Genomic DNA, 26,510 nt, shown 5'->3' on the forward strand with positions numbered 1-26,510 from the left:
GTCAGTGTATGGGGAGGGGGTGACACGCTGTATCAGTCAGTGTATGGGGGGGTGACACGCTGTATCAGTCAGTGTATGGGAGGGGGTGACACGCTGTATCAGTCAGTGTATGGGGAGGGGGTGACACGCTGTATCAGTCAGTGTATGGGGAGGGGGTGACACGCTGTATCAGTCAGTGTATGGGAGGGGTGACACGCTGTATCAGTCAGTGTATGGGGAGGGGGTGACACGCTGTATCAGTCAGTGTATGGGAGGGGGTGACACGCTGTATCAGTCAGTGTATGGGGAGGGGGTGACACGCTGTATCAGTCAGTGTATGGGGAGGGGGGTGACACGCTGTATCAGTCAGTGTATGGGGAGGGGGTGACACGCTGTGTCAGTCAGTGTATGGGGAGGGGGTGACACGCTGTTTCAGTCAGTGTATGGGGAGGGGGGTGACACGCTGTGTCAGTCAGTGTATGGGGAGGGGGGTGACACGCTGTGTCAGTCAGTGTATGGGGAGGGGGTGACACGCTGTAGTCAGTCAGTGTATGGGGAGGGGGTGACACGCTGTGTCAGTCAGTGTATGGGGAGGGGGTTGACACGCTGTGTCAGTCAGTGTATGGGGGGGTGACACGCTGTTTCAGTCAGTGTATGGGGAGGGGGTGACACGCTGTATCAGTCAGTGTATGGGGAGGGGGTGACACGCTGTATCAGTCAGTGTATGGGGAGGGGGTGACACGCTGTATCAGTCAGTGTATGGGGGAGGGGGTTGACACGCTGTGTCAGTCAGTGTATGGGGAGGGGGTGACACGCTGTGTCAGTCAGTGTATGGGGAGGGGGTGACACCGCTGTGTCAGTCAGTGTATGGGAGGGGTGACACGCTGTATCAGTCAGTGTATGGGGAGGGGGTGACACGCTGTATCAGTCAGTGTATGGGGAGGGGGTGACACGCTGTATCAGTCAGTGTATCGGGGAGGGGGTGACACGCTGTATCAGTCAGTGTATGGGGGGGGGTGACACGCTGTATCAGTCAGTGTATGGGGAGGGGGGTGACACGCTGTATCAGTCAGTGTATGGGGAGGGGGTGACACGCTGTATCAGTCAGTGTATGGGGAGGGGGTGACACGCTGTATCAGTCAGTGTATGGGGGAGGGGTGACACGCTGTATCAGTCAGTGTATGGGGAGGGGGTGACACGCTGTATCAGTCAGTGTATGGGGGAGGGGGTGACACGCTGTATCAGTCAGTGTATGGGGAGGGGGTGACACGCTGTATCAGTCAGTGTATGGGGAGGGGGTGACACCCTGTATCAGTCAGTGTATGGGGAGGGGGTGACACGCTGTATCAGTCAGTGTATGGGGAGGGGGTGACACGCTGTATCAGTCAGTGTATGGGGAGGGGTGACACGCTGTATAGTCAGTGTATGGGGAGGGGTGACACACTGTATCAGTCAGTGTATGGGGAGGGGGTGACACGCTGTATCAGTCAGTGTATGGGGAGGGGGGTGACACGCTGTATCAGTCAGTGTATGGGGAGGGGGTGGACACGCTGTATCAGTCAGTGTATGGGGAGGGGGTGACACGCTGTATCAGTCAGTGTATGGGAGGGGGGTGACACGCTGTATCAGTCAGTGTATGGGGGAGGGGGTGACACGCTGTATCAGTCAGTGTATGGGGAGGGGGTGACACGCTGTATCAGTCAGTGTATGGGGAGGGGGTGACACGCTGTATCAGTCAGTGTATGGGGAGGGGGTGACACGCTGTATCAGTCAGTGTATGGGGAGGGGGTGACACGCTGTATCAGTCAGTGTATGGGGAGGGGGGTGACACGCTGTATCAGTCAGTGTATGGGGAGGGGGTGACACGCTGTATCAGGTCAGTGTATGGGAGGGGGTGACACGCTGTAGTCAGTCAGTGTATGGGGAGGGGGTGACACGCTGTATCAGTCAGTGTATGGGGAGGGGGGTGACACGCTGTAGTCAGTCAGTGTATGGGGAGGGGGTGACACGCTGTGTCAGTCAGTGTATGGGGGGGGTGACACGCTGTATCAGTCAGTGTATGGGGGAGGGGGTGACACGCTGTATCAGTCAGTGTATGGGGAGGGGGTGACACGCTGTATCAGTCAGTGTATGGGGAGGGGGTGACACGCTGTATCAGTCAGTGTATGGGGAGGGGGTGACACGCTGTGTCAGTCAGTGTATGGGGAGGGGGTGACACGCTGTGTCAGTCAGTGTATGGGGAGGGGGTGACACGCTGTGTCAGTCAGTGTATGGGGGGGTGACACGCTGTATCAGTCAGTGTATGGGGGGGGTGACACGCTGTATCAGTCAGTGTATGGGGAGGGGGGTGACACGCTGTATCAGTCAGTGTATGGGGAGGGGGTGACACGCTGTATCAGTCAGTGTATGGGGAGGGGGTGACACACTGTATCAGTCAGTGTATGGGGGGGGGTGACACGCTGTATCAGTCAGTGTATGGGGAGGGGGTGACACGCTGTGTCAGTCAGTGTATGGGGAGGGGGTGACACGCTGTATCAGTCAGTGTATGGGGAGGGGGTGACACACTGTATCAGTCAGTGTATGGGGGGGGGTGACACACTGTATCAGTCAGTGTATGGGGAGGGGGTGACACCCTGTATCAGTCAGTGTATGGGGGGGGGGTGACACACTGTATCAGTCAGTGTATGGGGAGGGGGTGACACACTGTATCAGTCAGTGTATGGGGGGGTGACACCCTGTATCAGTCAGTGTATGGGGAGGGGGTGACACGCTGTATCAGTCAGTGTATGGGGAGGGGGTGACACGCTGTATCAGTCAGTGTATGGGGAGGGGGTGACACGCTGTATCAGTCAGTGTATGGGGAGGGGTGACACGCTGTATTCAGTCAGTGTATGGGGGGGGTGACACGCTGTATCAGTCAGTGTATGGGAGGGGGTGACACGCTGTATCAGTCAGTGTATGGGGAGGGGGTGACACGCTGTATCAGTCAGTGTATGGGGAGGGGGTGACACGCTGTATCAGTCAGTGTATGGGGAGGGGGTGACACGCTGTATCAGTCAGTGTATGGGAGGGGGTGACACGCTGTGTCAGTCAGTGTATGGGGAGGGGGTGACACGCTGTGTCAGTCAGTGTATGGGGAGGGGGTGACACACTGTATCAGTCAGTGTATGGGGGGGGGGTGACACACTGTATCAGTCAGTGTATGGGGAGGGGGTGACACACTGTATCAGTCAGTGTATGGGGGGGGGTGACACACTGTATCAGTCAGTGTATGGGGAGGGGGTGACACACTGTATCAGTCAGTGTATGGGGGGGGTGACACCCTGTATCAGTCAGTGTATGGGGAGGGGGTGACACGCTGTATCAGTCAGTGTATGGGGAGGGGGTGACACGCTGTATCAGTCAGTGTATGGGGAGGGGGTGACACGCTGTATCAGTCAGTGTATGGGAGGGGGTGACACGCTGTATTAGTCAGTGTATGGGGAGGGGTGACACACTGTATCAGTCAGTGTATGGGGGAGGGGTGACACACTGTATCAGTCAGTGTATGGGGGGGGTGACACCCTGTATCAGTCAGTGTATGGGAGGGGGTGACACGCTGTATCAGTCAGTGTATGGGGAGGGGGTGACACGCTGTATCAGTCAGTGTATGGGGGAGGGGGTGACACGCTGTATCAGTCAGTGTATGGGGAGGGGTGACACGCTGTATTAGTCAGTGTATGGGGAGGGGTGACACGCTGTATCAGTCAGTGTATGGGGGGGGGGTGACACACTGTATCAGTCAGTGTATGGGGAGGGGGTGACACGCTGTATCAGTCAGTGTATGGGGAGGGGGTGACACGCTGTATCAGTCAGTGTATGGGGAGGGGGTGACACGCTGTATTAGTCAGTGTATGGGGAGGGGGTGACACGCTGTATCAGTCAGTGTATGGGGAGGGGTGACACGCTGTATTAGTCAGTGTATGGGGAGGGGGTGACACGCTGTGTCAGTCAGTGTATGGGGAGGGGGTGACACGCTGTATCAGTCAGTGTATGGGGAGGGGTGACACACTGTATCAGTCAGTGTATGGGGAGGGGTGACACGCTGTATCAGTCAGTGTATGGGGAGGGGGTGACACGCTGTATCAGTCAGTGTATGGGAGGGGTGACACGCTGTATCAGTCAGTGTATGGGGGGGTGACACGCTGTATCAGTCAGTGTATGGGGAGGGGGTGACACGCTGTATCAGTCAGTGTATGGGGAGGGGGTGACACGCTGTATCAGTCAGTGTATGGGGAGGGGGTGACACGCTGTATCAGTCAGTGTATGGGGAGGGGTGACACGCTGTATCAGTCAGTGTATGGGGAGGGGGTGACACGCTGTATCAGTCAGTGTATGGGGAGGGGGTGACACGCTGTATCAGTCAGTGTATGGGGAGGGGGTGACACGCTGTGTCAGTCAGTGTATGGGGAGGGGTGACACGCTGTGTCAGTCAGTGTATGGGGAGGGGGTGACACGCTGTGTCAGTCAGTGTATGGGGAGGGGGTGACACGCTGTGTCAGTCAGTGTATGGGGAGGGGGTGACACGCTGTGTCAGTCAGTGTATGGGGAGGGGGTGACACGCTGTGTCAGTCAGTGTATGGGGAGGGGGTGACACGCTGTGTCAGTCAGTGTATGGGGGGGGGTGACACGCTGTATCAGTCAGTGTATGGGGAGGGGGTGACACGCTGTATCAGTCAGTGTATGGGGAGGGGGTGACACGCTGTATCAGTCAGTGTATGGGGAGGGGGTGACACGCTGTATCAGTCAGTGTATGGGGAGGGGGTGACACGCTGTATCAGTCAGTGTATGGGGAGGGGTGACACGCTGTATTAGTCAGTGTATGGGGGAGGGGTGACACTGTATACATAGCACAGTATAGTATACACAATATATCACGATATTATACACAGGCACAATGTAATGTCATCTCCGACCTCCTATACACAATAATAACTCCCTCATTATTATTATTAACAGCTGCAGATAACTAGGATAAAGGAATAAATGTCCCGTTCCATCACACAGGTCCCGGTTCTCACCCGTCACCACCGCTGTGACCCCGGTCAGACCGTCCCAAACCCTGAACCGCTACCCGGCAGCACCAGGCCGCATCTGCGCAATCAGCGTAACTCAACGGGAATCCCAAAGTTACGCTCCTAGAGTAGCATCTGCCACGTTCCCGCTACCCGTAGATACGCTGCGGTTGGACTTTGAGCCTCAGGGCGGTTGTCATGGGGACAGGTGACTTCCGCCTGGTGCTGGTACAGGTGCTGTGATCAGCCAGCCAGCATGTTATGTACACACATCCCCTGGCACTATGTGTGTGTGACATGGGAACACTGTGATCTCTGCCTCATACTGACTGACATACAGGCACTTGCCATGACATACCTCCTCTAGCCACGGAAAACAGCTCAAAACAGTATTGGCCAAATGCACAATAAAATCCCATGTTATCAGTATGTTGGATGCAGTTCTTAATAACTTCCTTATTCTGTTGCTTCATAAGTTACCATTTATTTGGAATGCTAAAAGTAGTGCTTTCTCCTAGTAATGGCCATTAACCCTGCGTCAGGCGCATCTCTGGGACTCCCAGGTTCAGGCGCAGTGCGTCCAACAGGCGCCTGTTATAAAATCGTCATTAGCACCTAATTAACTGAATTCTAACGTTCTTAAAGTGATCAGTGACCTTCATTAGGATGTACAAAGAGAGAATATATGGAAATCTCATCCTCAAACCCACATTTATTAACCTTAAAGCAAGTAAAACAAAAAAACAAAATTTTAAGAGGCGCAGTGTGCCTAAGAGGCCGCCCTGGACAAACCTACATATTTCCGCAAAATATCCCCAACCTTTGTAATTTTCATTCAGGAAATGAGCAAAATATACAAGATTGTGAGAAAATAAAAAGAAATACGTACCTTCAAAAGTCGGACGAGTTCGGGCGCAATGAGCCTGTGAGGCCAGGAAGGTCACTACTGCGCTCCGCATAGGCGGCGGGAAAACTGACTAGGGGGTTTCAAACAGCACCTAGAGATAGGAAGGTACTAGGAGGGGCAGACCCTTGCGGCGGAGAGGTGAGCGAGAACAGCTTTGTGGCGCTTATCAAGCCACCTGCGCCTAACGCAGGGTTAAATAGTGGTGATGTCAGCGTTACAACATGCCTTGCATCGGAATATAGGGCTTGATTTAGAGATGGACGCTATTGCGATGATGGCAGGTGCGTTTATGCACGGTACGCAGCTGCGAGAACATGCTACTAGTTCCAAAGATCACCCGAGCATCGGGACGCCCACTGCTGCCTTCTCACCTGCGTACGACGCTGCTTACCTGCGTAAATATCGATAACATCGACGCACAGCGAGTAGCCATCTTGCCCTTGCGACAGATCTGACCAGACACTGCAGCTTTCCCCTAACACACAGAGGGCTCTCACACTGCGTAGGAGATCGCAATGGCTTAATGCACGCCCATGTAACGGCGTTTAAACGGTCAGGCACGCCTGGGTTATTTTCTGGACATCCCCCCGTTACCTCCCCCAAATGCTGACTACCTGTCACTCACTTTGCGAATGGGTTCTCTGTATTGTGTGGGCAATCGCAAGACAATCGCAGCTCGATCTGCATAAAAATCGCCATTGTGTCCGTCTATGAATCAGGGCCACAGCCATCTGAGCATCTAATGGAACGAATATTTCCATGCAGTTTACATCAATGGTTGCTTCCGATGTCATTCCTACTGTTTTCTGATGGTGTTTAGCGGTAGGCAGTGCCGACACCTTTATTTGGTATAGGTTTTTCATTTTTAAATCTAGTTTCAAATCGGGTCAACAAGCGCACACGCCATTCAATTCAATGGGGAAGTGGGCGGCTTCCTATAGACTGGTCTACACCAGTTGTATTCTGGGAGAGCTCATATACATTTTGCGGTCTCCCAGACAGTCCGGGACAGTAGGCAGGTATGCCTTAGGGAGCTGATACAGAGATGGACACAATGCGATGTATTCGCAAATGGGCGATGTTTTAATTACTGCGCATGTGGCGGAGTCACACGGCGCATATCACCCAAGGGATTATCATTGTCGCTCGCAGCGAGGATTTATATGCAAAGTGATTGACAGGCAGGGACTCTGTGGACGGCAACGGCGGGAAAGTGGGCGTGTCATGACCGTTTATAGGACGGGTCTTAGTCTGTGACTGCAATCCTGCGTGCATAGGCTCCAGCGTCTAAGTCCTGACGGAGAATCTGTGCGACCATAAGGTTACTCCGAAGTTCAATAATCAACTTATCTGCGTCCGATGCTGCATCTTTTGCGCAATCAGTTGGATTTGCGAAGCCGTCCCTGGGCGTTTCAATAGAAATCCTGGTGACTGCGACATTGGCATATTTTCATACAGTCGCTGCGTACAAAGACACTGTTGCGACGGGATTTGCGTCTATCTCTGAATGAGACCCTATTGTACGGTACATCCAGGAATAAGCAAATTGATGCAGCTGATTCAAAATTTCACCAGAAATTCAGAAATGTGCCACTAGCATCGATGCGCCAACAAAACAACAGTACACGTCTAAATTGCCGGCGGACGAGATCCCGGACGTTGATATATACCGACGCCGCAATCCCGCCAACTGGGAAAATGCCCACGCCGCTATCCCGAATGAGATCAGGATACCGGCGTCGGCAAGGATCCGGGTAAGTATTAGAATTTCTCAGGGAATGGGAGGGTTAGATTTAGGGAACCCCGGGGGTAGAATAGGGTTTGGCACCCCCCCAGGGAGGGTTAGGCTACGGGGAGGGGGGGTTATGGTTACGTACCACCGGGGGAGGTTAGGGTAAGGCACCCCCAAGGGGAGGGTTAGGTGTAAGGTGCGGGAAGGGGGGAGGGTTAGGTGTGTTTGTTACCCCTGCCGCTGGGTCACTTACCACTCCTGTGGCCAGTCGGCTCGCTCCCTGAGCTCCGGTTGTGCCTCCACTACCATGCCAGTGAGATACAGTCTTCACTGTTCCCGGCCTGCTAGACCGTAGCAGAGAGCTGGCTCTAGGCATAGACAAACTGAGCAAGTACCTAGGGCCGGTGGAGGTTTGATGCAGGCACGGCCTGGCACCTACTGTCGGCTGGGTAGAGATCGGAGCTCCGATCGGGCCTGGCAGCAAACAGTGAGCGGGCAGCGGAGGAACAGCTGGCTACAGTTTGCGGGGGCGGAGCACCTGGACGGTGGCTAGTAATCGGTCATGGCAGGGCTCCTGCACCATGGCGGGGCTCGGAGTAGTGAGTCACACCTCACGGCTCTGGGTTCCGCCTCCAGTAATAATCACAACTGCGGCCTGCCAGCCCGAGATGGGAAAAGTGGGTCTGCTGCCCGCGGCTTGCTGTACCTTGAGTCAGATGGCTCTGCATGCTGCGCTCAAGTAAAGTAAGTTTGGAACTGGGAGAGGAGAGGGCCAGGGTGCTGTGGTGCTCACTGCTGGGAGAGGGGTGGTGGGTGAGGGCGGGTGCTGATACCGTGCTGTAGCCATCAGGATGTACTGTACACACAGGGAAAAGGGCTCTTCACCCGGATGTCTTTCAAGTCCTGGTGAACAAATGTGGCCTACCAGACAAAGACCTCATGGCCTCGCGTCACAACCACAAAGTTCCCAGGTACAGGTCCAGGACCAGAGACCCCTCAGCAGCTTCCATGGATGCTCTGGCAGTGCGATGGAATTTTTATCTCTCATACCTTTTTCCTCAGATTTTCCTCCTCCCAAGGGTTCACTGGAAATTCAAGCAGGAAGGTGGCACTGTGATACTGATAGCACCAGCCTGGCCAAGGCACCATTGGTTCACCAATCTATGGAGTCTCTCCATAGACGCTCCTTTTCCACTTCCTCTACGGCCGGACCTGTTAGCACAGGGTCCTTGTCTGCACTCGGACCTCCCTGGTTTATCTTTGACGGCATGGCTCTTCAGTTATTCTCCTTAAGAGCCAAATATTTCTCTAGCTCTTTGGTCAGGATGATGCTCGGGGCGAGGAAGCCTTCCTCAGCCCACATCTGTCACAGAGCTTAGCACTCTTATTTTTAAGGGTGCTCACCCAGATGTTATGACCCTATGGTTTTAGGGGTGTCTGGGGGCTTACTTTTTATCTTTATTTTTTATCTAGGACAGAACTGTCTTCAGTACCTGGGTGATTACCTTCCAAAAGTGGTATCCCGGGGTTTTAATTTTTGCTGGAAGAAGAGTGTGGGGTTCCAGTTTGTTGGACCTTCATGTGTGGTTTGCCGTGGCGCTTCTCCTAGACAATTGTGCATGGCGGCCACATGGGCTTCCGTCCACAACGTCCTCTGATTCCTCCTGCCTTTGATACTTTTGCCTCTCAGGATGCTTCCTTCGGGCGCAGGATTCTCCTTTCTCCTCAGGAGCGTCCCCACCCTTAGAGGAAACTACTTTAGGACGTCCCCATGGTAATCCCTGTGGCCTCCCGCGATTAGGCCACAGTGCCCTGGCCAGCTGTCTACGGCACGGTCTCTGTACAGTGTATGGTGGTCACTAGAATGCTCTGTATGTAGGCCTCGGTTTTCTGCTTGCAATACATTCTTATCTAGACACTTAGGGGTAAATTTACTAAGGGTCGATTTTCAGTTACATTCTATTTTGTGATGATTTTGCCGTGAATTGATGGTGATTATGACAATCAGTTGTTAACTAAAGGCAAAACTGAATCAAAATCCCTTCAAAATCCCCAGAAATTCAACTTCACACACAAACAGAACTTCAAATAGACCATCGGTACTTCCCAATAGCCATCAGTATAAAAAGTTTATTTATTAAGAGTCGATTTGAAAATAGACCAAAAATCAACCCAAAATCACCATTTTGAATAGAACCATGAGAAACATTGTATTTGATTTTAACTTATGTAGAATTGTCTGACAACTCACTATGGGGTCGATTCAATTCTTAGCGCGCCCAAACAGGGCAGTGTATTGAATAGATTCGGGAGTCCTTACCAACGCTATTCAATAGCACGTTGAATTTAATTCCCCCCCTATGATGGAAAAAACATGGGAGAGAAACATGTGGGGAACTCTGGCTGTACAGTATACATCAGGCATTTAAAGGCATAGCAATGATTTTTTAAATATCGTGGATATGCAAATTAGCTTTGGGATGAATGTGTTTGTGGGTAATACAGTGCATGTGACATGTTCTGGCCAACAGGAATGCTTTTGTATGATTTTATGTCTATTTTAGACTGATTTCGGGCTCTTTTGAGGATGAAGAGAACACATGTAGAACTTCAAATAGAAACCAATGCACCATCGAAATCAGAATGGAACCCAAAATCGACTGTCGTAGAATAGAAACACTGTGGTCGATTTTTGTGGGGATGTTGGTTCTATTTTGATCAATTTTATATGGAACCAAAATCGACTTTTAGTAAATTTACCCCTTAATGTGTTCTCTATTAATTAATACCAAGGGGGTCTATTTACTAAGCAGTGTTAGGAGACAGAGTGAAAAGTGATAAGAAAGTGATAAGGTGCCAGCCAATCAGCTCCCAACTGTCATCTCACAGGCTGTTTGAAAAATGACAGTTGGGAGCTGATTGGCTGGCACCTTATCACTTTCTTATCACTTTTCACTCTGTCTCCTAACACTTCTTAGTAACTAGTCCCCTAAGTATTTAGAAAGTGTACAAATACCACAACTGCATGTCAGTGACCATATAACTGATGACTATTATCACATTACAATCGGTTTTATTGACCTTAGACAAATCTGTACAGTCACATCGAGTGTAGTATTTAGTGCTACTTACATCTCACATATTAAAAAATAAAACATTGGAGATCATTTATGAAGTGCACTCTTTGCTCTCCTCATAACGCAGTGGCTTGTTACCGAAACGCTCAGTGCACATAAAGGTGCAATCGTGCCCTCAGGAGACGTCTCCGGTAACATCGAAGTGCTGCCAGTTGCTTCCAGATGCTTATGGTGCAATCGTGTAATGGTCACACTCAGGCCCGGTCTCCAGCCACTTTACATACACCCCAGTAATCTGTTATGTTTCTCTTAGAATACCGCTTGGTTTAGCCTCTTCTATAGCTTTAATAAATAGTGAAAGTGAAGAGACATCAGGATGGTGATTATTACAGATGGCAATATTGTGTATTTGAAGTTTTTTGTTGCATTGCTCAGAGTACACCTGGGAACGCGTTTCACCACTGATGTGCAAACACTTTGCATTACACGTATTGGACGAGCCCTGATGACCACCAGGTCTGAGCCACTGCAGAAGCCCATATACAAAGAGGAAAAGTTTTATGAATACCTGGGTGGAGCAAGTGAATAATTATTAGTATTAGGCCTCCATCTTGAAATCTTGCGCTTTGCTTCTCAAAACGATACACGCTGACGCTTCTCTTCCATATATAAATCACATATTTTACATAGCAACCCACATATGATATAGTATACATTGCAGCCTATATATCACATAGCGCACACTGCAGTCTATATATCACATAGCGCACACTGCAGTCTATATATAACATAGCGCACTCTGCAGTCTATATATCACATAGCGCACACTGCAGTCTATATATAATATAGCGCACTCTGCAGTCTATATATAACATAGTGCACTCTGCAGTCTATATATCATATAGCGCACACTGCAGTCTATATATCACATAGCGCACACTGCAGTCTATATATCACATAGCGCACACTGCAGTCTATATATCATATAGCGCACACTGCAGTCTATATATCACATAGCGCACACTGCAGTCTATATATCACATAGCGCACACTGCAGTCTTTATATCACATAGCGCACACTGCAGTCTATATATAACATAGCGCACACTGCAGTCTATATATCACATAGCGCACACTGCAGTCTATATATCACATAGCGCACACTGCAGTCTATATATCACATAGCGCACACTGCAGTCTATATATAACATAGCGTACTCTGCAGTCTATATATCACATAGCGCACACTGCAGTCTATATATAACATAGCGCACTCTGCAGCCTATATATCACATATTGCACACTGCAGCCTATATATCACATAGCGCACACTGCAGTCTATATATCACATAGCGCACACTGCAGTCTATATATCACATAGCGCACACTGCAGTCTATATATCACATAGCGCACACTGCAGTCTATATATCACATAGCGCACACTGCAGTCTATATATCACATAGCGCACACTGCAGTCTATATATCACATAGCGCACACTGCAGTCTATATATCACATAGCGCACACTGCAGTCTATATATCACATAGTGCTGGTTTCAGTCCATGAATCACGCTGTGCATGTATCAGGACACTGTCCTTCTGTCCTCCCTGTCCTTAGCAATCTCATCCTGCAGTTCGGGTTGAAGCAGAGCAGGACAGTGATAATTACAACCACACCTAGTATGAACCCAAGCACCCATTTCATAATCCCTGAGTACACAAACTGGAGGATGATGATCAGAATGATGAGCAGCATCAGGAAGAGGACAACAAGTCTTTTTGCCGCCATTCTCAGGTTCCCGTGACTTTCCTCACCCGACACCCCGTGGGCATCGCTGCTCAGTCTCACAGTAATCTCTGCTGTCTCAGCGCCTGCACAGGGAACCCCAGATTTGGGTCCAGGGTTCCCCAGTCTGCTCATTAGTGACTGCTGGTTCTGTAAAGTACACACGAGCCCCCCAAATACTGTCGTGGAAGCTCTGCAGATGGGGCAGGAGATAAGCCAGGTGCCATCCTCGATACGAATCAGTAGTTTAAGACATATAGCGCAGAAGTTATGTTTGCAGGACAACTCCTTGGGAATCCGGTAGATGTCATATCTGCTGAAACAGACGGGGCAGTCCATATTAGTGAGATAAAAACTTGGGACATCTGCCTTGACCATGGGTGGTTGTGATACCTCTGTAGGTGGGGGTAAGGCCTGCTGTGCAACCACAGGTTCTGGGCAAATTGAAGCTGGAACGGGTGGTCTGGCAGCTGTGGGTTCTCCTGGGTAGAGTTCTGCATTCATTGCAGGTTCCATATCTCCTGCGTAACATTCAAAACCCACGTCCTCTCTGTCCCTGCGATGGGGGTCTGCTGAGTCCCCCATGTATACAGTAGGTGAGAACCGTCCTGTCCTATAACAGGTTTCCTTGGATTCTTCCTTCTTGCAGGGAATTCAGGCAGCCGAGTTTGATATGCTCCCATACACCCAGTAACCGGTCCCTTATCAATGGCGGCTTAAACATTAACTCAATATTTGATGTTTTATGGGCCCAGATAAGGCCACTGGCTGCTTCTGGTGAGAGCACCAATTCTTCACAGGAGGAGGGGAAATGGTTTATTTATATAGCAGCTAGCAGAGTTCCCCTACAGGGGTTGTCAGGGAAATGGGAAGAATATAATGGTAAAGAGGAAGGCATGGAACGTATGTCCCAATAAGCGGCACAGATTACACTCACACCTTTGTAGAGATGAAGTGATACTGATGTCCTCGTCACATCTTCTCTAGTTTTTTGGTCAATTTGTGATAGCCACTGACGTGCCCTAGGCTCTGAGGTCAGCAGGGACTTCTGTGGCTGAAGGCCCCCATACACGGTACGATATAGCAGCCGATCCGACTGATTGGTACGATATCGCTGCTATATTGTGCCGTGCGTATGGGCCTTGACAGTCGTACATGTCACATTTTTGCATCCAGGGAGATAAGTGAGATTAAGAAAAGAAATGATCCCATTTAGCCTGTGGGCGAGTAAACCTTAGTGCAGGTGGTGGGTTTGGGAGATTATAATGGTATATTTAAACAGTAACAAAGCGCTACTTCTAGAAGTTGTCTCCATTCTCCCGATCACAATTCCAGAGCCAACAATTGTCTCCAGTGGAATGATGACTTTCAGTCGCCAAGAAATTCCTAGAATCCAAAGGGATTGTACTCGCGGAATTACGGCCCATGGACCACTTTGCTCTTACTATAATGAATTAATCATTGGCCTTGAGGAGGTGCAGAAGGGCGCTGTGGCAAAACTCTAGGGCCTTGGCTAGGGTAGTGCGACCTGTGCCCTGGCACAGGGCACCGCAGGGAAGGGGTTGCTGTTTGGGCATGTCAATTTTCTGTTTATTATCATTCTCACTTGTAGCTTCCTCTTATTTTATCCCCAGCATCTCCTGGTCTCCCCTATCTCTTCCCTGGCCCTTCCCCATGAGGCCATGGCCCTCTCTCAGGTGCACAATATTATGTCCCTATTTATCCCCAGCATCTCCTGGTCTCCCCTATCTCTTCCCCAGCCCTTCCCCATGAGGCCATGGCCCTCTCTCAGGTGCACTATATTATGTCTCTATTTATCCCCAGCATCTCCTGGCCTCTCCTATCTCTTCCCTGGCCCTGAGGCCATGGCCCTCTCTCAGGTGCACTATATTATGTCACTATTTATCCCCAGCATCTCCTGGCCTCTCCTATCTCTTCCCTGGCCCTTCCCCATGAGGCCATGGCCCTCTCTCAGGTGCACTATATTATGTCCCTATTTATCCCCAGCATCTCCTGGCCTCCCCTATCTCTTCCCTTGCCCTTCCTCATGAGGCCATGGTCCTCTCTCAGGTGCACTATATTATGTCCCTATTTATCCCCAGCATCTCCTAGCCTCCCCTATCTCCTCCCTGGCCCTTCCCCATGAGGCCATGGCCCTCTCTCAGGTGCACTATATTATGTCCCTATTTATCCCCAGCATCTCCTGGCCTCCCCTATCTCTTCCCTGGCCCTTCCCCATGAGGCCATGGCCCTCTCTCAGGTGCACTATATTATGTCCCTATTTATCCCCAGCATCTCCTGGCCTCCCCTATCTCTTCCCTGGCCCTTCCCCATGAGGCCATGGCCCTCTCTCAGGTGCACTATATTATGTCCCTATTTATCCCCAGCATCTCCTAGCCTCCCCTATCTCCTCCCTGGCCCTTCCCCATGAGGCCATGGCCCTCTCTCAGGTGCACTATATTATGTCCCTATTTATCCCCAGCATCTCCTGGCCTCCCCTATCTCTTCCCTCGCCCTTCCCCATGAGGCCATGGCCCTCTCTCAGGTGCACTATATTATGTCCCTATTTATCCCCAGCATCTCCTGGCCTCTCCTATCTCTTCCCTGGCCCTTCCCCATGAGGCCATGGCCCTCTCTCAGGTGCACTATATTATGTCCCTATTTATCCCCAGCATCTCCTGGCCTCCCCTATCTCTTCCCTGGCCCTTCCCCATGAGGCCATGGTCCTCTCTCAGGTGCACTATATTATGTCCCTATTTATCCCCAGCATCTCCTGGCCTCCCCTATCTCCTCCCTGGCCCTTCCCCATGAGGCCATGCCCCTTTTTTGGGTGCATTATGTCCCCATTTGAAAAATAGGGGGGAACCAAATGTTCTTTCTGGCACAGGGCACCAAAAAGTATAGTTACAGCACTGTCAAACTCGCCCTCTTTTTGGTGAGATTGGCAATAGAGGGAATAGGAGGAACAGTCCCTAAAGAGAGAGCTGAGTAATTTTCAGTTGAAAATGGGCGACGTTTTCTCAGGATGCAACTGAGGGGGCTGGTACACAGTTGTGCGCCAGTCCGTTATTGCGGACGGATCTTGTAGCAGAGAGTATGCAACTTTGAGCAACTACTGCCGATTCAGTGTCATCCGCATCTCGGCCACAACTCCATTTGCGGCACTGAGGGCGTAACTATGTTCACACATGAAATAAGCGTTGCGTTGGCCGCGTGTTGTGTGCATGTAGACTTGCGAGCTAGTCGGAGGTAAGCGTGCGCAGAGATGCCAGTTGCAATAAACCATTATGATTAATCACAGATGGAAACCCTTACATGCATCAGTTTGGGAGCTGTTCCTTGCACAATGATAAAGTTTTGAATGGAAATGGCCAAAGAACTGGCGAGCAAATACTGAATTTGGGGACTGATTCACTACGGATCACTATTGCAATTATGCACTAAGGTCTGCTGCGAAAATATGCTAATATTTGCAATAGCAACATTGGCCCCTCGCGCACAATTACAGCCGGTCAGACCTTACTCAGACATTGCTAACCTCATCGCACGCAGTGAGTACTCAGGCTGCGTATGCCGTCACAGTGGCTAATTTCTGCACGCCCATGTAACGCCGTTCAAGCGGACAGGCACGCCTGCGTTTCTCCGACCACTCCCCCGTCACCACCCCCAAACGCTGACCTCCGTCACTCACTCTGTGATGGCTGTCTGTGAGCTCCGTAATCGCAGTGCGATCGCAATTCTGTGGCTGCGCACTTGCACTGCGGTGCATACGCATGAGCAGTACGCAACCATCGGCCATCTGCATGCGCTATCGCTATAGCGATTCGTAGGGAATCAGGCCCATAGAGCGTAGCATAAAACACGTAAGAGGCGTAACACAAGGACAAAGGCAGGAGGAGGGAGAGTATTGCTCGTGAGAGCTGGCAATCTATTGTGGAGGGCAAGGATGAAAAAGTGGAAGGGTAACACTGAGCACGAGCAAGGACGCGGGCAGAGGCAGGTGAGGGGTGGCACAGGTGATGAATACAGAACTATAACTACGGGAACCAGCCTTCGGAGCCACCCAGGGAGTCCTTGGGATGTGCCTGGTGATCAGTTTCCTGGTCCCGTCTTCCACGCCATCATGTTGTCATATGTGCTGGGGAGGGGCGCAAAGCAGATTGGGGGGAGGGGTGGGGATGTCTGGACCCAGGGCGCATTAGTGCCGTCACAACACTGGATGAATGGGTGGGTGTTTAAAGGTCTGTACACTTGTCAAGCCCTAAGGAATTACAGTATTTCACAGGTTCTCAAACTCGGTCCTCAGGACCCCAAACAGTGCATGTTTTCCAGGTCTCCTTACAGAATCGCAAGTGAAATAATTAGCTCCACCTGTGGATCTTTTAAAATGTGTCAGTGAGTAATAAATACACCTGTGTACCTGCTGGGTGACCTGGAAAACGTGAACTGTGTGGGGTCCCGAGGACCGAGGGCCTGATTCAGAGCCGGAAGCTCTGAACAAGCGCCCGCTCTGAATCAGGGCGTTTTGTTTTTTTTGTTGCGGCCTCTTGGCCGCTCGCATAGCTGTGGGTTACTACCCACAGGTTATGCGAGCGGCCATGATGATGGTCGCGATGGTCAAGACCATCGTGACCATCGGGCTTGCGACGAGACCCTTGTGGTAGGGTCTCGTTGCCGCAAGCCCCAGAGTGCTTTTGGCTCTAACAGAGCCAAAAGCACTCCCACTGACATCACTCGTGATGTCAGTGGGGCCGGCCCCAGACGGTAGGCGTTCCCATGGGAACGCCTCCGTCTGGGCAGCCACGCCCCCACCCCGCCCACCAAAGAGGGCGTGCTGTCACTCAACATCGACAGCACGCCCCCTTTGGTACGAGACCCGGAGCGACGGTTTGCCCGTCGCTATCCGGGTCTCGCGCATGCGCACTGGGCCACCATCGACCCACTTGCGAGCGATTAGCGCCCGCGAGCGGGTCTGAATCAGGCCCCGAGTTTGAGAACCACTGCAGTATTTTATCCAGCTTTTATCAGCAGGTGATTCGGTTTCCTAATACTTTGCCTATTTATAATGATGCGCAGTAGAACTTCTATTATGGAACTGATTTTTGATCTACTGTCACTGCTCTCCTCACTGTGAAACACATCAAAAGCAGTAGAAAAGAGATGTGATGCCGATATGTAATTATTATTATTATAACGGTGTGAAGCTGACATATAAAGAACATGACACCTCCAGCGTGATCCTGAATGCTGGATCAGGCCCCACAATGGCTGCCCCCGCTATGGTGCGAATGGGCAGGCTTTACTGACCCTAGAAACTTATAGAGATGGAAGAAGATACAAAATCACATGAGAGCAGAGTTCCAGTTATATGTATATAAGTTGTCACCACTCAGCCCTGGAGGTGTCAGGGTCCTGATTTATCACAGAGGTGGCAGCTTCGGGAATATGAGAACAGGTAGCAGTAATAATACTATAATGATATCTGCTTAGGAAGCCAATTTATTATTCAAAAAACAAATCTGTAAATAATGAGCAAAGTCTGCTATTACTAATACCCGGGTAGCGTTGTGTGCACTGAGCAATGTGTCGCACATTTCCTGGTGTGCGTTACGAAGCGTCCAATCACAATGCATTTATTCATATCCCACTATTGATAAAAATTTGCAAACATCATTATTATTATTATCCTTTATTTTCGCCTTCTCTGCGGCACTGACAGTAACAAAACAGTTTTTTGTGTTCAATCCAAGGTAGGTTTGGACAGTAATTGCTACTGTGTGTCTGCAATAAAAGATCAGATAAGATTAAGTCGAAATGCAATAAGTACATGCACAGAGGATTAGACGTTCAGCGTCCTTAACCGCTCCCTGACTGCGCCTTTCCATGGATTGATGCATACCCCCAGGATACAGGTAACTGGCTGCAACTGTACAGTAGACATGCAATGAGGTTTAGTGCCCTGCTGCTAGAACAGAGATGTCACTAACAAACAGAGGGCCTGATTCAAACCCGCTCGGCGAGCGCTATGTGCAATCCGGCTCCGTCGTGTGCATGTGCGAGACCCGGATAGCGACGGCCAACTGTCGCTCCAGGTCTCAAACCAAAGGGGGCGTGCTGTCGATGTTGAGTGACAGCACGCCCCCTTTGGTGGGCGGGCCGGGGTGGGGCTGCCCAAACTGAGGCGTTCCCATGTGAACGTCTCCGTTTGAGGACGGCCCCACTGACATCACGAGTGATGTCAGTTGGAGAGATTTTGGCTCCGAGAGCGCCGAAATCTCTCTGGGGCTTGCGGCAACGAGACCCTACCACAAGGGTCTCGTCGCAAGCCCGATGGTCGCGATAGTCTTGACCAACGCGACCATCTTCCTGGCCGCTCGCTATAGCTGTGGGCGGTCACCCACAGCTATGCGAGCGGCCAGGAGGCCGCTCTAAAAAACAAGAAGGCCGGCCCTGATTCAGAGCGAGCGCTCTGTCAGAGCGTCCGGCTCTGAATCAGGGCCAGAGTCCTGAAACCGCACCCGACTGCTAATCCACAGCACCCAGAGAGGGATGTGCTAATTGGTGGCTCCAGAGGTGGGGTTGCAGCGCAGACCAAAATTCAAATGAGGAACCACACCAACTGCCACCCCAAACGCTGCCAAACATCACCTGCCTGGACTCACTGCCAGTTGGTGTGGCTCCCCTATTTGAATTTTGCATAACATTGCAGCCTCACCTCTGGAGCTGCCACTTGTCAAACCTCCAAAAACTGCAGTCTTCAGAGGTTTGCCGCAATCCTCATATGCATTAATGTGGTCCGCTGCGATGTGCCGGTATTCATCAATCTCCAGAAAGCAAAACTTTCCGGAGCTTGATCCCCATAGGCAATGCCATTGTCACTAAGTCTTCTGTATGGTCCAGCTATCTCATCATTGTCACTAACAGTCTCTGTATGGTCCTGCTATCTCATTGTAACTAAACAGTCTCTATATGGTCCTGCTATCTCATTGTCACTAACCGTCTCTGTATGGTCCTGCTATCTCATTGTCACTAACAGTCTCTGTATGGTCCTGCTATCTCATTGTCACTAACCATCTCTATATGGACCTGCTATCTCATTGTCACTAACAGTCTCTGTATCTTCCTGCTATCTCATTGTCACTAACAGTCTCCGTATATTCCTGCTATCTCATTGTCACTAACAGTCTCTGTATGGCCCTGCTATCTCATTGTCACTAACAGTCTCTGTATGGTCCTGCTATCTCATTGTCACTAACAGTCTCTGTATGGTCCTGCTATCTCATTGTCACTAACAGTCTCTGTATGGTCCTGCTATCTCATTGTCACTAACAGTCTTCTGTGTGGTCCTGCTATCTCATTGTCACTAGCCATCTCTATATGGTCCTGCTATCTCATTGTCACTAACAGTCTCTGTATGTTCCTGCTATCTCATTGTCACTAACAGTCTCTGTATGGTCCTGCTATCTCATTGTCACTAACAGTCTCGGTATGGTCCTGCTATCTCATTGTCACTAAAAGTCTTCTGTATGGTCCTGCTATCTCATTGTCACTAACAGTCTCTGTATGGTCCTGCTATCTCATTGTCACTAAGTCTTCTGTATGGTCCTGCTATCTCATTGTCACTAACAGTCTTCTGTGTGGTCCTGCTATCTCATTGTCACTAACCGTCTCTATATGGTCCTGCTATCTCATCATTGTCACTAACAGTCTCTGTATGGTCCTGCTATCTCATTGTAACTAAACAGTCTCTATATGGTCCTGCTATCTCATTGTCACTAACCATCTCTATATGGTCCTGCTATCTCATTGTCACTAACAGTCCCTGTATGGTCCTGCTATCTCATTGTCACTAACAGTCTCTGTATGGTCCTGCTATCTCATTGTCACTAACCGTCTCTATATGGTCCTGCTATCTCATTGTCACTAACAGTCTCTGTATGGTCCTGCTATCTCATTGTCACTAACAGTCTCCGTATATTCCTGCTATCTCATTGTCACTAACAGTCTCTGTATGGCCCTGTTATCTCATTGTCACTAACAGTCTCTGTATGGTCCTGCTCTCTTATTGTCACTAACAGTCTCTGTATGGTCCTGCTATCTCATTGTCACTAACAGTCTCTGTATGGTCCTGCTATCTCATTGTCACTAACAGTTTCTGTATGGTCCTGCTATCTCATTGTCACTAACAGTCTTCTGTATGGTCCTGCTATCTCATTGTCACTAACAGTTTCTGTATGGTCCTGCTATCTCATTGTCACTAACAGCCACTATATGGTCCTGATATCTCATTGTCACTAACAGCCTCTATATGGTCCTGCTATCTCATTGACACTAACAGCCTCTGTATGGTCCTGCTATCTCATTGTCACTAACAGTCTCTGTATGGTCCTGCTATCTCATTGTCACTAACAGTCTCGGTATGGTCCTGCTATCTCATTGTCACTAAACGTCTTCTGTATGGTCCTGTTATCTCAGTTATCACTAACAGTCTCTATATGGTCCTGCTATCTCCTTGTCACTAACAGCCTCTATATGGTCCTGCTATCTCATTGACACTAACAGAATCTGTATGGTCCTGCTATCTCATTGTCACTAACAGCCTCTGTATGGTCCTGCTATCTCATTGACACTAACAGTCTCTGTATGGTCCTGCTATCTCATTGTCACTAACAGTCTCTGTATGGTCCTGCTATCTCATTGTCACTAAGTCTTCTGTATGGTCCTGCTATCTCATTGTCACTAACAGTCTTCTGTGTGGTCCTGCTATCTCATTGTCACTAACCGTCTCTATATGGTCCTGCTATCTCATCATTGTCACTAACAGTCTCTGTATGGTCCTGCTATCTCATTGTAACTAAACAGTCTCTATATGGTCCTGCTATCTCATTGTCACTAACCGTCTCTATATGGTCCTGCTATCTCATTGTCACTAACAGTCTCTGTATGGTCCTGCTATCTCATTGTCACTAACAGTCTCTGTATGGTCCTGCTATCTCATTGTCACTAACCGCCTCTATATGGTCCTGCTATCTCATTGGTCACTAACGGCCTCTATATGGTCCTGCTATCTCATTGTCACTAACGGCCTCTATATGGTCCTGCTATCTCATTGTCACTAACGGCCTCTCTATGGTCCTATCTCATTGTCACTAACAGTCTTCTGTATGGTCCTGCTATCTCAGTTGTCACTAACAGCCCTCTATATGGTCCTGCTATCTCAGATTTCACTAACAGCCTCTATATGGCCCTGCTATCTCAGTTATCACTAACAGCCTTCTATACGGTACTATCTCAGTTGTCACTAACAGCCTTTATATGGCCCTGCTATCTCAGTTGTCACTAACAGCCTTCTGTATGGTCCTGCTATCTCAGTGTCACTAACAGCCTCTATATGGTCCTGCTATCTCTGTTGTCACTAACAGCCTTATGTATGGTCCTGCTATCTCATTTGTCATGTACAGCCTTCTGCATGGTCCTGTTATCTCAATTGCCACTAACAGACGTCTATATGGCCCTACTATCTAATTTGTCCTTAACATCTTTCTATATGGCCCTGCTATCTCAGTGGTCACTAACAGCCTCTATATTGTCCTGCTATCTCAGTTGTCACTAACAGCCTTCTCTATGGCCCTGCTATTTTAGTGGTCACTAACAGCCTTCTCTATGGCCCTGCTATCTCATTGGTCACTAACAGCCTTCTATATGGTCCTGCTATCTCAGTTGTCACTAACAGCCTCTATATGGTCCTGCTATCTCAGTTGTCACTAACAGCTTTCTCTATGGCCCTGCTATCTCAGTGGTCACTAAAAGCCTTCTATATGGCCCTGCTATCTCAGTGGTCACTAACAGCCTCTATATGGCCCTGCTATCTCAGTGGTCACTAACAGCCTCTATATGGTCCTGCTCTCTCAGTTGTCACTAACAGCCTTCTCTATGGCCCTGCTATCTCAGTGGTCACTAACAGCCTTCTCTATGGCCCTGCTATCTCAGTGGTCACTAACAGCCTTCTATATGGTCCTGCTATCTTAATTGTCACTAACAGCCTCTATATGGTCCTGCTATCTCAGTTGTCACTAACAGCCTTCTCTATGGCCCAGCTATCTCAGTGGTCACTAAAATCCTTCTATATGGCCCTGCTATCTCAATGGTCACAGTGGTCACTAACAGCCTCTATATGGTCCTGCTATCTCAGTGGTCACTAACAGTCTCTATATGGTCCTGCTATCTCAGTTGTCACTAACAGCTTTCTCTATGGCCCTGCTATCTCAGTGGTCACTAAAAGCCTTCTATATGGCCCTGCTATCTCAGTGGTCACTAACAGCCTTCTCTATGGCCCTGCTATCTCATTGGTCACTAACAGCCTTCTATATGGTCCTGCTATCTCAGTTGTCACTAACAGCCTCTATATGGTCCTGCTATCTCAGTTGTCACTAACAGCTTTCTCTATGGCCCTGCTATCTCAGTGGTCACTAAAAGCCTTCTATATGGCCCTGCTATCTCAGTGGTCACTAACAGCCTCTATATGGCCCTGCTATCTCAGTGGTCACTAACAGCCTCTATATGGTCCTGCTCTCTCAGTTGTCACTAACAGCCTTCTCTATGGCCCTGCTATCTCAGTGGTCACTAACAGCCTTCTCTATGGCCCTGCTATCTCAGTGGTCACTAACAGCCTTCTATATGGTCCTGCTATCTTAATTGTCACTAACAGCCTCTATATGGTCCTGCTATCTCAGTTGTCACTAACAGCCTTCTCTATGGCCCAGCTATCTCAGTGGTCACTAAAATCCTTCTATATGGCCCTGCTATCTCAATGGTCACTAACAGCCTCTATATGGTCCTGCTATCTCAGTGGTCACTAACAGTCTCTATATGTTCCTGATATCTCAGTGGTCACTAACAGCTTTCTCTATGGCCCTGCTATCTCAGTGGTCACTAACAGCCTTCTCTATGGCCCAGCTATCTCAGTGGTCACTAACAGCCTCTAAATGGCCCTGCTATCTCAGTTGTCACTAACAGCCTCTGTATGACCCTATCTCAGTTGTCACTAACAGCCTTCTCTATGGCCCTGCTATCTCAGTGGTCACTAACAGCCTCTATATGGTCCTGCTATCTCAGTGGTCACTAACAGTCTGTATATGACCCTATCTCAGTTGTCACTAACAGCCTCTATATGGTCCTGCTATCTCAGTTGTCACTAACAGCCTTCTCTATGGCCCTGCCATCTCAGTGGTCACTAACAGCCTCTGTATGGTCCTGATATCTCAGTGGTCACTAACAGCCTCTATATGACCCTATCTCATTTGTCACTAACAGCCTTCTCTATGGCCATGCTATCTCATTTGCCACTTTTCCCTTGCCCAATGTTTTATACACTTCTCCCAGGTCACTCTTTGTAGAATAATTGAGCAACTTTGCCGTGAGTCCAACGAATCACCATTTCTAATTGTATATCGCATTTGGAAGGTGAGCGCGCATTGCAGCAATGTATGCGAGTTTCGTGATGCGAGTATGCTTTTGCAAACTCGCATCTAATTGAATTGACCCCTTAGAACTTGGAAGCACTTATATAACAGAAAATCCTTTCACGCTGGGCCATGAGCGCTGTTTATACGGGACGGAGAAATATGAGAGAGTGCGGCACTGGTGGAAAGAATCCGCTTACTGGTTGCTTAAATCTGCACATGGGGGAACAGAGTGGTCGGACTGGGATGTTTCTGTGGACACATTTGTATGTTGTTGTATTCCTATGTTACATGGACCTGTTGGCCATGGCTTCGCCCACAGCGAAATTGCTTCTGCCAACATTATTTTTTATTATTTGAAGTGTTATAAACAGTGGCGGCTCCAGGGGCGGGGGCTAAAGTACAGTTCAAAAAGATATCTCATTGTCACTAACCGTCTCTGTATGGTCCTGCTATCTCATTGTCACTAACCGTCTCTATATGGTCCTGCTATCTGATTGTCACTAACAGTCTCTGTATGGTCCTGCTATCTCATTGTCACTAACAGTCTCTGTATGGTCCTGCTATCTCATTGTCACTAACAGTCTCGGTATGGTCCTGCTATCTCATTGTCACTAAACGTCTTCTGTATGGTCCTGTTATCTCAGTTATCACTAACAGTCTCTATATGGTCCTGCTATCTCATTGTCACTAACAGCCTCTATATGGTCCTGCTATCTCATTGACACTAACAGCCTCTGTATGGTCCTGCTATCTCATTGTCACTAACCGTCTCTATATGGTCCTGCTATCTCATTGTCACTAACAGTCTCCGTATGGTCCTGCTATCTCATTGTCACTAACAGTCTCCGTATATTCCTGCTATCTCATTGTCACTAACAGTCTCTGTATGGTCCTGCTATCTCATTGTCACTAACAGTCTCTGTATGGTCCTGCTATCTCATTGTAACTAAACAGTCTCTATATGGTCCTGCTATCTCATTGTCACTAACCGTCTCTATATGGTCCTGCTATCTCATTATCACTAACAGTCTCTGTATGGCCCTGCTATCTCATTGTCACTAACAGTCTCTGTATGGCCCTGCTATCTCATTATCACTAACAGTCTCTATATGGCCCTGCTATCTCATTGTCACTAACAGTCTCTGTATGGCCCTGCTATCTCATTGTAACTAACAGCCACTATATGGTCCTGATATCTCATTGTCACTAACATCCTCTATATGGTCCTGCTATCTCATTGGTCAGTAACGGCCTCTATATGGTCCTGCTATCTCATTGGTCACTAATGGCCTCTATATGGTCCTGCTATCTCATTGTCACTAACGGCCTTTGTATGTCCCTGCTATCTCATTGTCACTAACAGTCTCTGTATGGCCCTGCTATCTCATTGTTACTAACAGTCTCTGTATGGTCCTGCTATCTCATTGTCACTAACAGTCTTCTGTATGGTCCTGCTATCTCATTGTCACTAACAGTTTCTATATGGTCCTGCTATCTCATTGTCACTAACAGTCTTCTGTATGGTCCTGCTATCTCATTGTCACTAACAGTTTCTGTATGGTCCTGCTATCTCATTGTCACTAACAGCCTCTGTATGGTCCTGCTCTCATTGGTCACTAACGGCCTCTATATGGTCCTGCTATCTCATTGGTCACTAACGGCCTCTATATGGTCCTGCTATCTCATTGTCACTAACGGCCTCTGTATGGTCCTATCTCATTGTCACTAACAGTCTTCTGTATGGTCCTGCTATCTCAGTTGTCACTAACAACCCTCTATATGGTCCTGCTATCTCAGATTTCACTAACAGCCTCTATATGGCCCTGCTATCTCAGTTATCACTAACAGCCTTCTATACGGTACTATCTCAGTTGTCACTAACAGCCTCTATATGGCCCTGCTATCTCAGTTGTCACTAACAGCCTTCTGTATGGTCCTGCTATCTCAGTGTCACTAACAGCCTCTATATGGTCCTGCTATCTCTGTTGTCACTAACAGCCTTATGTATGGTCCTGCTATCTCAGTTGTCATGTACAGCCTTCGGCATGGTCCTGTTATCTCAATTGTCACTAACAGACTTCTATATGGCCCTACTATCTAATTTGTCCTTAACATCCTTCTATATGGCCCTGCTATCTCAGTGGTCACTAACAGCCTCTATATGGTCCTGCTTTCTCAGTTGTCAATAACAGCCTTCTCTATGGCCTTGCTATCTCAGTGGTCACTAACAGCCTTCTCTATGGCCCTGCTATCTCATTGGTCACTAACAGCCTTCTATATGGTCCTGCTATCTCAGTTGTCACTAACAGCCTCTATATGGTCCTGCTATCTCAGTTGTCACTAACAGCTTTCTCTATGGCCCTGCTATCTCAGTGGTCACTAAAAGCCTTCTATATGGCCCTGCTATCTCAGTGGTCACTAACAGCCTCTATATGGCCCTGCTATCTCAGTGGTCACTAACAGCCTCTATATGGTCCTGCTCTCTCAGTTGTCACTAACAGCCTTCTC

At 49.2% G+C, this 26,510-nt stretch overlaps 2 protein-coding genes across 2 annotated transcripts in view; both read right to left on the reverse strand.

Moving 5' to 3' along the window:
- TMCO4 (transmembrane and coiled-coil domains 4) overlaps positions 1-5,251 on the reverse strand; it is a 47,982-nt gene extending 42,731 nt beyond the window's left edge. Inside the window, exon 1 of the mRNA XM_088466302.1 lies at positions 5,040-5,251. The gene's annotated coding sequence lies outside the window, so the exon portion shown is untranslated. The remainder of the gene's footprint in view (positions 1-5,039) is intronic.
- A 7,067-nt stretch (positions 5,252-12,318) lies between these two features.
- RNF186 (ring finger protein 186) lies at positions 12,319-13,122 on the reverse strand. The gene has a single exon (XM_088466312.1). The coding sequence runs from the start codon at positions 13,120-13,122 to the stop codon at positions 12,319-12,321; it is 804 nt and encodes a 267-aa protein (XP_088322438.1).
- Positions 13,123-26,510: the final 13,388 nt, after the last annotated feature.

The sequence above is a fragment of the Taudactylus pleione genome, unplaced genomic scaffold, assembly GCF_031769625.1.
Source record: "Taudactylus pleione unplaced genomic scaffold, aTauple2 ptg002751l, whole genome shotgun sequence".
Taxonomy (NCBI): Eukaryota; Metazoa; Chordata; class Amphibia; order Anura; family Myobatrachidae; genus Taudactylus; species Taudactylus pleione.